General features: G+C 52.0%; 2 protein-coding genes across 2 annotated transcripts; both read right to left on the reverse strand.

Annotated features, from left to right (window-relative positions):
* Positions 1-3,392: 3,392 nt before the first annotated feature.
* On the reverse strand, positions 3,393-6,997 carry NTO1 (NuA3 HAT complex component; the record flags this gene model as incomplete). Its single annotated transcript, XM_014693507.1, has 3 exons — positions 3,393-4,428; positions 4,483-5,504; positions 5,558-6,997. 3 exons carry the CDS (start codon positions 6,995-6,997, stop codon positions 3,393-3,395), a joined length of 3,498 nt encoding a protein of 1,165 aa, XP_014548993.1.
* A 2,004-nt stretch (positions 6,998-9,001) lies between these two features.
* Positions 9,002-11,656, reverse strand: G6M90_00g015330 (uncharacterized protein; the record flags this gene model as incomplete). Its single annotated transcript, XM_066129768.1, has 2 exons — positions 9,002-11,539; positions 11,624-11,656. The coding sequence occupies 2 exons, from the start codon at positions 11,654-11,656 to the stop codon at positions 9,002-9,004; spliced, it is 2,571 nt and encodes an 856-aa protein (XP_065985647.1).
* Between the last annotated feature and the right edge of the window lie 2,839 nt (positions 11,657-14,495).

Genomic DNA, 14,495 nt, shown 5'->3' on the forward strand with positions numbered 1-14,495 from the left:
GGTTGACCTGGACGAATGCCGGGCGTCCGTCAATGCCAGCTTTGCCCTGTGCTGCACAGCTCTGGCGTCCCCAAGTCATAGTCTGGTGTCAATCGGCCATGGAGCGGTGCGGTGGCGCAGCCTGTGCCTGTAACGTCGACCTGCCCAGGTACCGCGTACCAAGTACCTGGGTACATCTGTTCGCTCAAATACCTAAAGTAGCATTGAACGCGCCGGCTGTTTTTGCAACTGCCCAAGCGTGATGTCGTTCTAGAGCTCACGGGCGCTTACGAACGCTGTGAGCTGTCAGACGCCAGATATCTCACACATGTCTTTGATCTGTTGGGGGTTTGGCGCTCCCGATTTCCATCGCATCCCCACACGGGCACTTGATTGGTGGTGGCACGGAGAACAGAGCTCCAGACACTTAAAATATGGAGTAGTATGCAGTGCGAGGTCGTCGAGTGTTTGCCTTTGCTGCTTTCCTTGGCACCTCCAAGGTCCAACCAAGTTATGCCCCCGGCCATCGTTGCAAAAGCACTCTCGGCCCCTCTGCCGTCTACAACACTCATCACGCCCGAGGCAATGAAGCAAAGACCAAGGTGAGGCTGATGGCCGGGTGCGATGGCCTGGTATCAGTCAATGCGTGGTGGAACAGCTTTTCTGACTTTTTTGCCCCTCGGTCCCCTCTTTGCCATCCCAGGCCAGGTCGCTCCTTCCGCGCCACAGGTCCTAGTGCCCAGAACTGCAGGCCCAGTGTCCATTTCGGCTTCCATGTCCTCCTCACCATCCAAGATGCTGTAAAGTCTGTTGTTAGCCACTCGACTGTCTGCTCATCGATCCCATCCAGATCCGCCAAACGAATCGCGAACTAAGATGCGTCCATATGTCCCATGCTACACTGTGCCAGCTCTCGGCACTCAGGGACAGCGGCCGACGCGCAATCTTCTCACGTGCGTAGTCGATACTCCGGCTTCAACCGCGGAAGGCTGGCCAGGAGACATCACACCACTCCTTCAGTGCTGCGCGGCTTCGAGCTCCAGGCCGCAACAAGAATGTTCGGACGATCCGGAGGAGACGCTCTGTTGCCTTGGAGCCATGACTCCACATACAGTGCCCAAGGAGTTCTATGAAACCCCAACTTGTGGCCTACTTCTTTCTCCCATTCCAAATGTTGAAGACACAGCCTACCAGTTGCTCACAACCAGAGTAAAAGGAAACTCGGCACGGAGTACGACGCCAACCTTATTCGAGAGGACGCCTAATTCCCACTTTTCGCTGACGCCGGCCCGTCTGTGCTCCTGTGCCTATCATCACTCTAATTAATTATGGCGCTTCGAAAACTCTGTTATGCCATACTACTCCTCACCTAGTGGATGGCCCGGGACTGCATAAGGAGTATACACGAAGGCGTTGGGGTATGAGGCAATGGGTGGCTTTGTGGCTTCGACGGAACGGACGACTTTCGCCCTCTCAGCACCTTCAACGACGTTGATAAACCGCTGTGCTGCATTTAGCACAAACGAAGTCGGAATGTAAAACGCGTCATGTTGCAGGCGTTTGTATGCACATCCAACATAGACAGCTCGAACGAGCAGCGTCTCTCGTCACCATGATTGGTAAGTTACATACCAGGCACTTGAGAGAACCAACACAGCAAATGCAGAGGAACAAAAGTACCAATCATTTGAGCCACTGCATCCGCCGGCTTCTAGACACAAAACCAATGCCTGCCATGCTCTCCCTCACTTTCGTCCCTGACATTCATTGTGACAGCCGTGGCCGCAGACGACCGACCACACCCGCACCAAAAACCAGGCACAACCCGGTTTTGCGCTGGATTCCACACATACAACGTTTCTCTTTTCCCAACACATTTGCGGTTTACGGTCTAGTCAAAACGTGAATAGCCCGACTACGGATATGAAATGTTCCCAGCCTCCATATGATGTGCGGTTGTGCAGTAGTCGGGAAATCACCTACCCCTTACAGGTTCGGCATTCGTCTGAACACTTTAGTACATGGTTCTTTCTTTTCGCTGCTGCAGGAGCTGACAACAGACAGACAGGCATAACAGTAATCAGTGCAGTGAATAATTGGCTACACTAGCCGCGTACCATTTCCACCCATTTCTTCTTATGCAGGTATTCTCAGGATGAACGAATGCGTCTCATTGTACAGGATCCTACTCCCACCGACCTCCCTATCTTTGCCCGCGGCCCCTGTTTCTGAGGACAGCTAAAGATTGTCATGTGCTAGCGGAAAATTCTGATGTGCTGTCTTGTAATAGCTGATGAGGCAGATGGCAGTTACCAAAACCCCTTGGTACTCTTAGGTACCTCAAGTAGGAAGACATCAAATGTCTGATTAGAACACTCTCCCAAACGAAGCAAACAAATCTCGCAAAGTAGCGCTTTACAAAGTACAGCGTGAGACCAAAAAAACGTTCTCAATTGCTAGCACGTCATGTAGTCATGCATGCTCTAGACATTGCAAAACGGCGTGTGCACGGAAACAATAGGCGACATGATTGCAGAAGCTGCAATCTATCACGATAGTGAATGCCTTGCCCGCAAATACTCCTCCATGTCCCCTCCGCATTTGGAACGTGGCCCGACGTATACATGCATCATCATGATGTGAATGCCCGCAAAACCTGCTCGGCCTGGACAAAGTTGGAGCTACTCGCGAGAGGAAGTCATGCGCTGTTAATACTCGGCTGCGCCAAACAAAGAGAAAAGAAGAAGAGGAAAACAGGCACAGGATGTAAACTGGGGGCCGCGTAGCTGAAGAGACCGCAGACTGCGTATTCTGACCAACAGTCCCTCGTATCCAGCAGAGTGTTGTTGAGCGAATTCTGCACGGAAGAATACGCCATCGCAGTAGTCTAGTCCCGGGACAGAGTAAAGCATTACATCTAATATTACCAAGAACAAGACCTCCCTATTATCACAAGCCAGGTGCTTACACGTACAGAAAGTCTCTCAACAATGGTATATAGCACCTCCAATCCAATCAACTACCTACCCTACAAGCCAATGTCGCATTCAATACTGACAATATAGACAAGATCCAAGAGATATTAAAAGCAAAGAGTCCCGCCAAGGAGTCCATGCCGTTTACCAACGAGTTTACCAGACGAGCAAGATAAGCCGCGAGAGACGGACCTTGAACCGCAAATGAGTGCATGACAGATACAAATGCCCTCGCACTATTCATTCAAACACACACCATTCATTCGCATGCCTAGCTTCCTATCTATACATGACGTCTTTACATGCGGGATCGAGCCCCAAGACGCCCACAACAAAACAACGTTGTGATGCCCCTCCCAAACGCCGGAACCAAAAAAGCCACAAGTCCCAGCCCAATCCACCTCGTTAGCATACAACCAAAACCAGGTAATAATACACCTACCTTCGCCGCCCAGAAGCTCTCTTCTTCCTACTTCTCCCCTTGACCTTGCCGCCATCTCCCGCATCGTCATTGACCAACCCCGCCGCAACCGACTCATCAACTTCCGCGCGGAGCCCCTTAAGCTCCTCGTCGTCAAGATCAGTCAGTTCCTCGCTCAGCATACGCACCGCATCCCTCCCCGCAGCCCAGTGCTCGCCGAGGATGGATGTCCCCCGGGGCTGCATCGCCTTGAAGTACCACAGGACGCCGCCCTCCGTCAACGGATCTGATGGCTCTTTGCCAAAACTGCCGTTTGAGTGGGGGGGTGTTGGTGGTCCTGGGACGCCTGTTGTCGACGCAGTTGGCGCGGCCAGGTTGACGTAGGCCTCTGATTCCGGTGGCGTTTCTGACGGTTGGAGGCTGTTGTTGCTTTTGGTGCGTCTGCTCTTGCGCGAAGAAACAGGGGGTTCTTCAGACTTGACAGTGATGCCCAGGCCAGAGGTGTTGACTTCTATGTTTCCACCATTCTGGCCTTCAGCGTCTTCCGCTGTATCCATTGGGTCGCCCTCGGCATCAACATCTTCGTCATTGAAGCCGCTCTTGACTGTGATCTCTGACGAGTCCGGAGCGTCCACCATGATGGTGTCTTCTTCTTGCTTCGTCGTAGCAGATGTGATGGCGACCCGCGAGGTGTCCACGCTGGCGTCTATTAAGTTCTCCAGCTCTTTCTGCACTGTCTCATATGACTTGTTCGAGATTTCAGATTCTACTCGAAGAGCAGTTTCTAGTAGAGGCTGAACAGCTTTGAGGATGCGCTTGCCCAGTTTCCGCCGCTCCCGTATATCCGAGAAGTTCGACTTTGCTGGAGAGGCATCCGTGGCGTCGAACCGCGACTCGCTACTATTGCTTGATGATGACGAGGGAGCATTGAGAATACCCGTGCCGATAACGTCGCCAAGATCTTGCGCAAATGTAAGAGCTGTTACATAGAATCTCTGGTCAACACGAGACCGCAGGTTCTCCAGCCCACTTGTGAACAGGTCTTTATCCAACCTTCATATCAAAAGTTAGTAACAGCAGCTTCTAGCGCCGAGGTGACAAACTTACGATATGGCCTTTTCAATCGCCAGAGGTAAATGTTTAGCCACAGGAAAGTAGCACTCATTCACAAACTCATCCTCCATCTCGGCTGCATCCACCTTCATCTGCTCTCGTTGCACAATCTTCTCCGAAAGGTCCTTCAGTTGTTCAAGATCTTTGAGGATGCTTCCTGCAAACTCGATTCGCCGCGCAAGTCGTGCTTTACCATTTGGACCCATCGTGGAGAAGTCTCGCCTAGTCAGCTCCATGGACGAAAAGGTCTCCATCTGTAGCTGAAGGCGTTTGAGTAATCCCGCACCCCGACGAGCTTCTCGCTTCAGCGTCCAGTAACGGCAAGCCTCACTCAAGAAGTCCTTGCGCTTACGAAAAGGAAATCGTTGAATGGAAGCCTCGACAATGTCAAACACAGCTTGCGGGATAATGGGGGCACCAGAAGGTAGCTTCCACATATTCTTGGGCGGTTGCTCATTCTTCTTCTTTTCTGAAGCAGCCTTTTCCTTGTCACCCTGCGCGCTCTCGGGTGTTTCCGCTAGGAGGTTGCGTTGCTGGGCTGCGATAACATTGGCAATAGCCAAGTTATCAGCCCAAATTCGGCCCCTCATGTTTCTCTTGTAGAACTTCTTTGCCGAACGCGTCGCTTGGTGGACGTTGCTTTCTTGGCTGTATTCCAGCGGACAGTGTTTATCGCAGAAAGCCTTGAGGACCATGCTTCCATCCAAGACTGCAAGAGCGCCGTGGCTAGTTTTCATTTTGAGATATAGGCGTGCTCGTCTCGCGCATGTTACATGGAATGCTTGATAGCAATTCTTATTGGAGCATTGAATGCACGCACCCATCTTCTGTCGACAAATGTAGCAAGATAGCTTCCATCTAGTCTTGGGGACCTTTTCGACGTCCATTACCGGCTCCATGAACGTGTGATTCCCGAGCGAAACCTCGGGAACCCACATGGCGCAGAGCAAATGCGCCCATTTTGAAGAGTTGGTCTGCTTGAAAGCACCATCAGTGTTGGGGCAAAAGATACACGTCTAGGGTCGTTAGCCGAAACTGATCAAACACATGTAGGGCTGTTGAAACTTACGGGAATGCCCCGGCCGCAGAGCTGACATTTGCGGCAGAGCCACTGGCCTTCGGGAATAAAGGGCACGCCGTAGCATTCTTGATGAACGGCAAGATTGCAACCATCGCAAAAGACAATGGCATTTGTGTTTTCACAATCTCCGTCATCACATATAGCACACTTACTATCCGGCTCCTCCCCAGATTGAGTCTCGCCATTCACCGCAGCAGCAGAGCTCGACCTAGGGCGATGCGTCTGCGGTGGCTTGGGATTTGGCTTCGGTATTCTCTTTTCCAAGGCGTGCCACTCCTTCTCAATTTTCGTTATTGTTATTTCAAAGACTTCTCTCGTGATCGTTTCCAGCTCATTCTGCTTTCGCAAGGTATTCAAGTGTTCCAACCACATATCATCTTGTTCATCCATGTCGTATTCCACTTTGCCCAATTTCGTATGATGAGGATGATCCTCGTTGCTATTCACGGGTGTGAGGTCGAGGTCCTCCTCCGCATTTGTGTCAATAGCCTTGATTAATGTTGAATCGGGACGAATGAACTGGTCACTCTCCTGATAGCCGACATTACTCATTGCCTTGTCTACGTATCTTGCCTGACCAAAGGTCTTGCTCTCAAATAGCTCGATGCGATTTGTCCGGCGATATGACGGCAGTTTGAGATCTAGCCTTTCCTTTGGTGTTTGGTTGTGAATAGGTAATATTTTGGGCGTGCGAGGTGTCGGTGCAAGATCCGAAGTTCGAGCATTGTAAAAGCTGACGACTTCGCGCGTCGGCCGACGTGACCGTCTTGACGGAGTCCCAGCTTGAGTGTCTGATGCATTCGCGTCCGGCTTTCCTTGGGGATTCGGCGTAGTACCTGTGGACGCTGCGTTGATTTGTCTTGAGGGAGTCATGGACCCATTTGCCAGCGGCGTTCCTGGCGTTTGCAAAGCGGGTGTACTGGGGGTATCTCGCGCAACACCATCGACCTCGTCTGCTGAGAGGACCATGAAGGTCTTTTCGATATCCAGATTCGGATGAAACTCCTCCCAGCTTCGTTCCTCTCGCGGCTTATAGTCCTCGGCCTGCTTGACCGACGCGGCCACGGCAGCGGCCGAACCCCATCGCATTTCCTCGAGCTCTTCGCTTGCAGAGGCGCGAGACCTGGTACTCCTCTCTCGTCGGGGCATCACAGAAGGTGACTTGCCATTGATGGCGCTTCGCGCTGCGGTTGTCCTCGACCTGGGCGCAGAAGTCGTCACTTGTATCTCCAAGTCATCCGTTTCTACAAATCTACCACCTCCACCAGGCCCTCCAGGCACATAACGACGTCTCTTAGGCGGCGGTTCTGTCGCAGACGTAACAGTCAAGGCTTGTCTCGCTGCGCGCGCTGCGTTCGTCGATCCGAGCGGACGGCCTCGGGGACGTCCCGAAGGTGTCCTTCTCGGAGATGGCGAAGCCGGAGCCATGTATGGGGACGCGCTCCAAGGCTCCTGAGCACGAGTCAATGTATTCTCTCGATAACCGTGAGTCAATTCTGGCCTTTGTCCGTAGGTTTCCGTGCTACAAAGCAAATCCAGGGGGTTGTGTTGCGCGCGACCTGGTCAAGGGGCAGGGGCGGGGTAGGCGTTCATTTCAAAGCCCCCGTGCAGACGCGGCAGGGCAAAAGGTCGCATACGTCGGGGCAAGTAGTCGAAAGAGAGACCTCGTCGCGGCGCAGAGGATGGAAATCACAGAGGCATCAGCAGTTCGTCGTGACGTCGGGGTTCTCAATCTCCGGAGGAGCGAAAAACAGACAACGCGTGAAGTCGCAAACGCACGGGCCAGTTTGCCCCCCGACCTGCTTGCTCCAGGCCCTCAGCCCTCCAGCACCTTTCTGATGGCCCCATGGCTTCTTCCGGCTAGTAGTGCCTTCCTCAACTCCACCTTCACACGTGTTAGTCAGCAGCGCCGAGCTGCGCTTGGCTGTTTTCGGTCAAGACCCGCCAGCACAGCTGCATCCTGCATCTGGGGAAGAGGCGAGAAATTGTGGCTCTTGGGAATTCGGCATGGCATTGAAGTGCTATTTTTAAGAGACATGGTTCGGCGTGGTTTGCGAAGGATATTGTTCCTGGGCTGAAGATTTATGTGGTTCACTTTTGACGCCAATAAGCGCCTCACCTTGCCCGGCCTTCAACGCACATGTGCCACCCGTTCACTGTTGCTCACATAGACTCGGGAATACTAGTTCACATTCAACACATTTCAAATAAGCATGGTGCACATTGACACCTTACACAGTCTCTCAAACACCGGTGGTAGGGTTTCACAAATCAAGTTGCGTCATTCTCAGCGGTCCTATCAATACCAAGTCTAATTCACCAGTCCCGTCTTCAGCATCCTTCTTGTAGATGCGATTCTAAGGAACTCGGTCCATGCTGCAGCGTACCTTCGCCGTGGCATAGTCTCGATTAATCTCAGTTTGGGCTTGACCTGGTGTGGGCATTTAATTATGCAAAAAGGCGGTCGCAGAGGCGGTCATGTTGGTTCGTGCCCCATTCTCGGTCTCTTCCGCACCGCTAGTAAATAGGTCCATGTCTTCTTGTGGCTTGAAGCCCTGCAGGAATAGATCGCTGGATCCCGAATGGCTGGCCCAGGTCCTGGTCTCTTAAAACTTGACTCTAGCTTTCAGCTCATGAAAGGGGGCGTGCGGGACGACGATGCGAGCATACTTCACACACGGTACCAATAACTACGTGTACAAAGGAGTGAGAGACAACATGGATGCCAGCCCATGATTCGCTTTATTAGTCGACCACAATAGTCTGTCGCGTATCTGGAAATCAAAATACTAGTTGGATAGCAACACCTCGAGGCGGTTTCATCTAGCCTCAGACGTCCTGCACTCGAACCGAGGGAAGGAAAAAAAAAACAAAGACATTAACAACAGCAACCATTTGTCCACACGGTGCCGTGTCCAAAACCAAAATGCAGGCGTTCCACTCCAAAACCACGTCATACGGGACCATGCAGAGAATCAAAACACTAAACGATGCAGCCAACCCCCCCTGCAGTCCATTTTTGTCCTTGCATACAAAGATAGGCATCAATTCATGCAGCTTTCACAAGGCCATGCAATTTCATACAGCCTTTGACTAACGGTAGCAAATAAGACTGGCTGAGAGAAAGCCATCTTTAAAAACAAATCCAAACGCCACAATCGCTATGCTCCGTAAACCATTCCGTAAATCATAATATCAATCTTGAGGACCAAACAACGCAAAAGGGGCAACCCCAATGGGATATATAACAGTGTGTAGAGCAGCTAGCGCATTGGCACCTTGCTCACTAATCAATAAAACCAGAGTTGACCCAACTCCAGCCACTATACAAAAGTTGTTAAGAGGGTATATGTTTGGGGGTATCAATCGAAGGGGTATCAAAATAGTAGCCATATCGGAGTGGCATAATCTTTGAGATGAATACTATACAGCTCAGCCCATTGTGCGGCCGCTGTGGATTGGTTGAGCTGGAGACACATGGTGGGATGCATGCCCCGTCCGTAAAGTTGCAACAGATGGAACGCCAGACGACAGGAATGGATTGCTGGTCCCATCCCAGCTCTCTTCGCTCAAAACACTGAGATAGCCGCTACCGACTCTATCGCGAAGGGCTTCAATCCTCCGGCGATACATCTCACCACCTGCATCCCAGTCTTCAGATGCTCTTGGCTCATCTGTAGTACTATTCGAGTCGTACGAAGATGGTGTGGGGGGCAACGGTTTGTTGGTGCTGGCCGAAGCACCAGGAGCCCGAGCCACTGAAGAAGTAGAAGCAAGTAGCGTCTTCTTGCTGTCCGTCAATATGACGGGCGGAAGCAAGGCTTTTTCAGGCTGCCTGGTAATGCGGTAGTTCCCGCCCTCAAACTCGGTTACTGCCACGGAATCCTCCGTCAATGATTCCGTCGGCGTAGGCATTGACCCGCCGTCACCAGTTGCAAGATCAACTATGCGTCTCTTTGATACTTTCCGGCGCCGGTAAGAGTTGGTGTTGACTTCACTAGTGACTGCTTTGGCCACCGGGCGCTCTTTGCGCAGAACAGAAGCCTCCTTGGGCAAGTTGTAGACAATGGTAGGTTTGCTAACATCGACAACGGCAGGTGAGTCTGAGACTGCAGGCTTGACTACCGGTACCGACTCAGGAATAGGAGCACGCTCTATCAATAGACGCTTTTCGGAGTAGCTCGGTCCGTAACCGTCAATAATAATATCCTCTGTACAGCCTGGAGCAGATCGGAAGATGTTGAATATAGTTACTCGATAATCCTTGTGAGTTCTGGTGAAGGGGTTACCGTCAAGCCAAATTTCTCGAATGTCAGGGATGCCGGTCAGTCTTGCGAGCTCCAGTGGATCAGAAAGACGATTGTCTCGGAGGTCAAGCCGTTCCAGTGGGTACAACTTCTCAACTCCTGCTAAAGACTGCAGTCGATTCGCCCTAAGATTGAGGGCCGTGATGGCAGGGAGTGGATTGCGAGTAAGGGATTGGAGTGAGTCGATCATGCAGTGGGAAAGATTCAGCGCACGTAAAGCGGTGAGAGAGGCCAAGCTGTCAGGGATCTGGCTGAAAAGATTAGACGACAAGTCGAGAGAGTAAAGCGTATTTGAGAGAGGAGCCAAGCTAGAAGGGGGAATCGATGTCATGGCATTGTCAGCGAGGCTGAGGTGTCGAAGAAAGCGCCATTTAGACGCCGGTAAGATTCCCATAGCCAAGAGGTTGCTCGAACTGCCCCTTGCATGATGATGCCAAGATTCGGAGAGGCTCGAATGAGAACTGCCTGATCCGGAGCGTTTGATACGTTGCTGGGATGATCGTGCTTGAGTAGAATGGTTTCTTGAACTTGTAGGGCGAGAGGGAGAAATGCTTCGAGGTCGAGAAGCTTTACAAGGGCACCGAGGGACGTCATCAGTATCATCACGGGAGATCGAGGGCCTAGCGGTATCCGAGCTCTCACTGTCCTCCAAAACTGGCTCGCTCGGTGTCATTGATCCGCGGCGAAGCTCAGCGAGAAGAGTTCTGTGTTCAGGTGATCCTGGAGCAGATGCAGCTCTAATAAGCTCGGGAGGCATGGTGGGGCTTCGTCGAGGGCTATTAGTGCCGGCAGCCCACGTCGTGGTTGGCGATGATTGAGACTTGGAAGTACGACGACGCCTCTTATCCATATCATCCAATACTATGTCTATCAAAATGTCTGCTGGGTCCTCAATGCCGGCGTGCCTCAGGCTGAGAGACCGCAGTTGGTCTGCAAGACGGTCCCAACCAAAGAATTGACGAAAGTCAATGCTGTTAATTTCAAGAGCTTGCAAGTTCTTGAAGACGTAAATCGGCACGGCGGAGTCGAAAGGGAATTCCTCGAATCCGCTGATCAAACGCGCTCGCCAGTCCGGAGCCAGTCGCAAGCAGGGAATCTTGGTGAAGGCCGAGTACAGGTACTTGAGATCAGCCTGAAGGGCGGCTTTTTGGCGTTCGGTTCTGGCAGCAGATATACTGGCTCCAATACCCAGGCTATTCCACAGCGCAGACATGCCAGACATGACGCTTCGCATGCTAGAGACAGAGTGTATTGAGCCTACATCGGAACTGCGGCTACGGGCTCTCTGCGAGTTGCCGAGAAATGAAACATAGTTGGTGGAAGATGAACTATCGTGTAGGTTTTCCAACCGTACTTTCATAGGTCCAACATTGATCCCAAGTTCCTCGAAGCGGGATAGAAGGAAGAATAGGTGGTGGGGGGTGAGCGCCAGCTTCGCAGACTTGACATTATGTGAGGTAAAGTTCAGAGCTCCCAATGAAAACGCCGCTGCTAAAGAGCTTGTTGTGGAGGAGGATGTAGAGGGTCGGTCTGGCAAGGTCGGGGATGGAGGGATCGTTGCCGCGCTGGTGCTCTGGGACGATCGATGGCGAACCTCGCGACGCTGGAACTGCAAGGCATTGGCAAGGGCCTTTTCGTGGTTGCGCACAAAGGCAGCCAGTTGCTGGTATAACGGTTAGTGTTTAGTTTTTGGAATCCGCAACGACCGAGCCGTCAGCCACGCAGGCTCGGATAGTAGTAGACTTGCCTTTATGAAATAGTCTCCGTCTTCAGAATCCATGTCTATGGTCTATCTATGCATCGGACGATTGTGCAGCAAAACCTCTGTATTGACGAGAGAAAAGAGCGGCAGAGGGTCTTTACAGAAGGAGTGCAAGCAAAAAAAAAATCGTCACCGAGGTTATTTCTTCAGCAACTCCACGAGCCGTTCGAAGTTATCTCAATAGGATTTCTGGTCGGAGCCAACCTGGATGCCAAAGACAGGTTAGCGATGAGGAACAAACAACCAGCCGTCACAATGCAAAAAACAGAGAGATGATTCAGGAATACTCTTGAGAAACACTAGAGCACGTTCTCTGCGTGGATGTGGAGGGAAAAAAGCAAAAGACCTTGTCAGGGTCTCAGAAGGCTGGAAAAGACCAGGGTATGTACAGCAATTTCCCCTATCTCAGACAGCTGAACAATGACGGCGGCAATATTGCTGATACATTCACAAGACACGAGGAATTCCCAAAGCACTTGACCGGTGTAATAATTATGATTGGGACAGGATTGTCTCGAACAAATAGAGAGACGCACAGAGTGGGCGTTGCACGAGTTCGGGAGGGGAAAAAAAAAGTTGACACAAAAGCGAGGCAGCGATAACCCAGGATCGCCCGCCACGACGACAAAATTAAAAGAACAGGCCAAAGGCGAGAGGTAGTGAAGAACTAGGGATTCGGATGCACATGCAAGCAGGAAGAAAAAATGCAATCTGGTCGAAAAGCGTGGAATTCATGTCAGACCGGCAGGCGGACAGCGCAAGGCTAAGGCTGGACAAGGACGAGGCGGCAACAACAACAACAACAAAGACTTGGCAAGTTGACTCACCTTGCAATAATCAAGCCGCCGGGTACGTCTGACAATTACCTCGTTAAAAAAAAAACAAAAGGAGAACGCCGGTTCTCAAAAGAAGAAGAGAAAGGACTCGAGGCTATCGCCAGCCTCGAAAATACGCACAGGGGGAGCAGCAACGTCGATGCAAGCCCGTTTTCCCACCCAAGGTTGCACAGAGAAGGAGGAGAGTCGAAACAAGCGCAGGACGACAAGAAGAGAAGAAGGGGTCCAACGCCTTGATGAAGGAGGGGCCCCCTGCTAAAAGTGGCTGTAGATGTGCGCACATGCAGGTGTGCGCAGGTGGGCGCGGTTGTGCGTGTGCCAGTGTGCCAGTGTGCCAGGGCGCTTGGCGAGTGCTGAGTAACATCAACTGATGGACAGGGGGGCGTGCCAGTGGAAAACTCGCAGCAGGTGCCGGCTCTAATAACACCAGCTTCAACTCGACATGGACTTGAGCCGAGATGTGACAGACAGGCTCCCCATATCGCAACATTAGCATGTACTCCGTATGTACAGCATGAGCATGTTATTATACCATGTTGCGGCCATGGGACCAGGCCACACCCGTCCAGCCCAGTCACATTACGGAGCCGTCAAGGCAGATATCTGTCGCTTCAATGTTACACGCAGCAGACGCTCCGACTGCCACGGCAGACCCCGGAAGCATCACCATCATCAAACGCCAACATCCGCACATTTGAACCCGTCGGCCGTCAGTATCAGCACCGACCATGGTCCGCCTGCGCCGCGACTCACGCAATCAAATCACACAACACCGTTCGAACCATGAGACTGGGGCTGGCGCCGCTAGTGGCCGATGTGGGTTTCCTGGTGCCAAACGCAATTCCATGGCCGCCAGTGATGCATCTCGACTGGCGTCAACCCTGGTCACCAGGCGATCAAGTGGCGCCCTGCTGATTGGGGCGTCGCTGGACCCTCGCAGCTAATCCCGGCGATACCATACATACATACATGGGCGCTATGGCATTACTCGTTCTATCCTGGCAAGGCTCAGCAGCAGGTCACCATTCGGCCCATGGCCAAGGATGGTTCATGGCAATGAGGGGGGGGGATGTGTGTGCTCGAGATACACCAGAGATGCGCCGGAGATACGGGGAATGGACCTTCAAAAAAAAAAAAAAAGGCCAAGACAAAGGGCACCCGACACAAGAATCAGCTAGCGGATACCACCAGACAGACAATCACACAACAACTCCGTAGACTACGAGGCCACCCGAACATCCCAGATGCCTCAGTGCCGGCCACCACCACACACCAGCATCCACTTATCCATGTCCCATGCCCATCAGATTGTTTTCAATTGTGGCGACCTGGACCCTCATGGCCCCAGCTTACCCATGTTTCTTCCCTGCGTGATCCAGCCCGTCATCCAGCCCGTCATCCACGCTTCTGTCTCTCATGACGACCAAAACACACTGGTCTCAAACAATCCATCCATCTACAACGATATGTCTCATGTGGCCTTTCGCTGTTTTATCCGAATCGTGGGGCTCCAACTCCGGCTTATTCGGATTGACATTCAATTGCATCTCCAACACCTCCAAGGATCAATTGATGCTGTATCTCGCGCTACGAGTACTAGTGCGCACTCGCTTGCCGACGTTGAAAGGAAGGGAAAAAAAAGATGATGAATGCTCACCACCCAGTCCAGTGCATGGGGCCAATGGCCAGAGTCTGCATTAGCTCCTACACCTGCTAGAGCAGTAAGAGTCAGTCATTCATTCATTGAATGGAGTAGAGAGATAGATAGATAGATAAATGTGTCGGCGCGGCGAACACAATTAATAAACCATCAATGGTATTGCAAGAGCACTCCCCTCTCGTTTGCGCCTGCCATCACGAACTGAGAGGTGCACCCCGTAGATTGTCATTTGTCTTGTTCGAGTGCTCCTTCCTAGCTCTTCTCCAACTGCCCGCCAGCATTTATGGCATGCGCTCTGCTTGCGCGGCTTTAGACCCATCAACTACTATTCTTCTCCTTGCATCTTCAAGACAGCCCTTAT

The sequence above is a fragment of the Metarhizium brunneum genome, chromosome 1 (assembly GCF_013426205.1).
Source record: "Metarhizium brunneum chromosome 1, complete sequence".
In the NCBI taxonomy this organism is placed as follows: Eukaryota; Fungi; Ascomycota; class Sordariomycetes; order Hypocreales; family Clavicipitaceae; genus Metarhizium; species Metarhizium brunneum.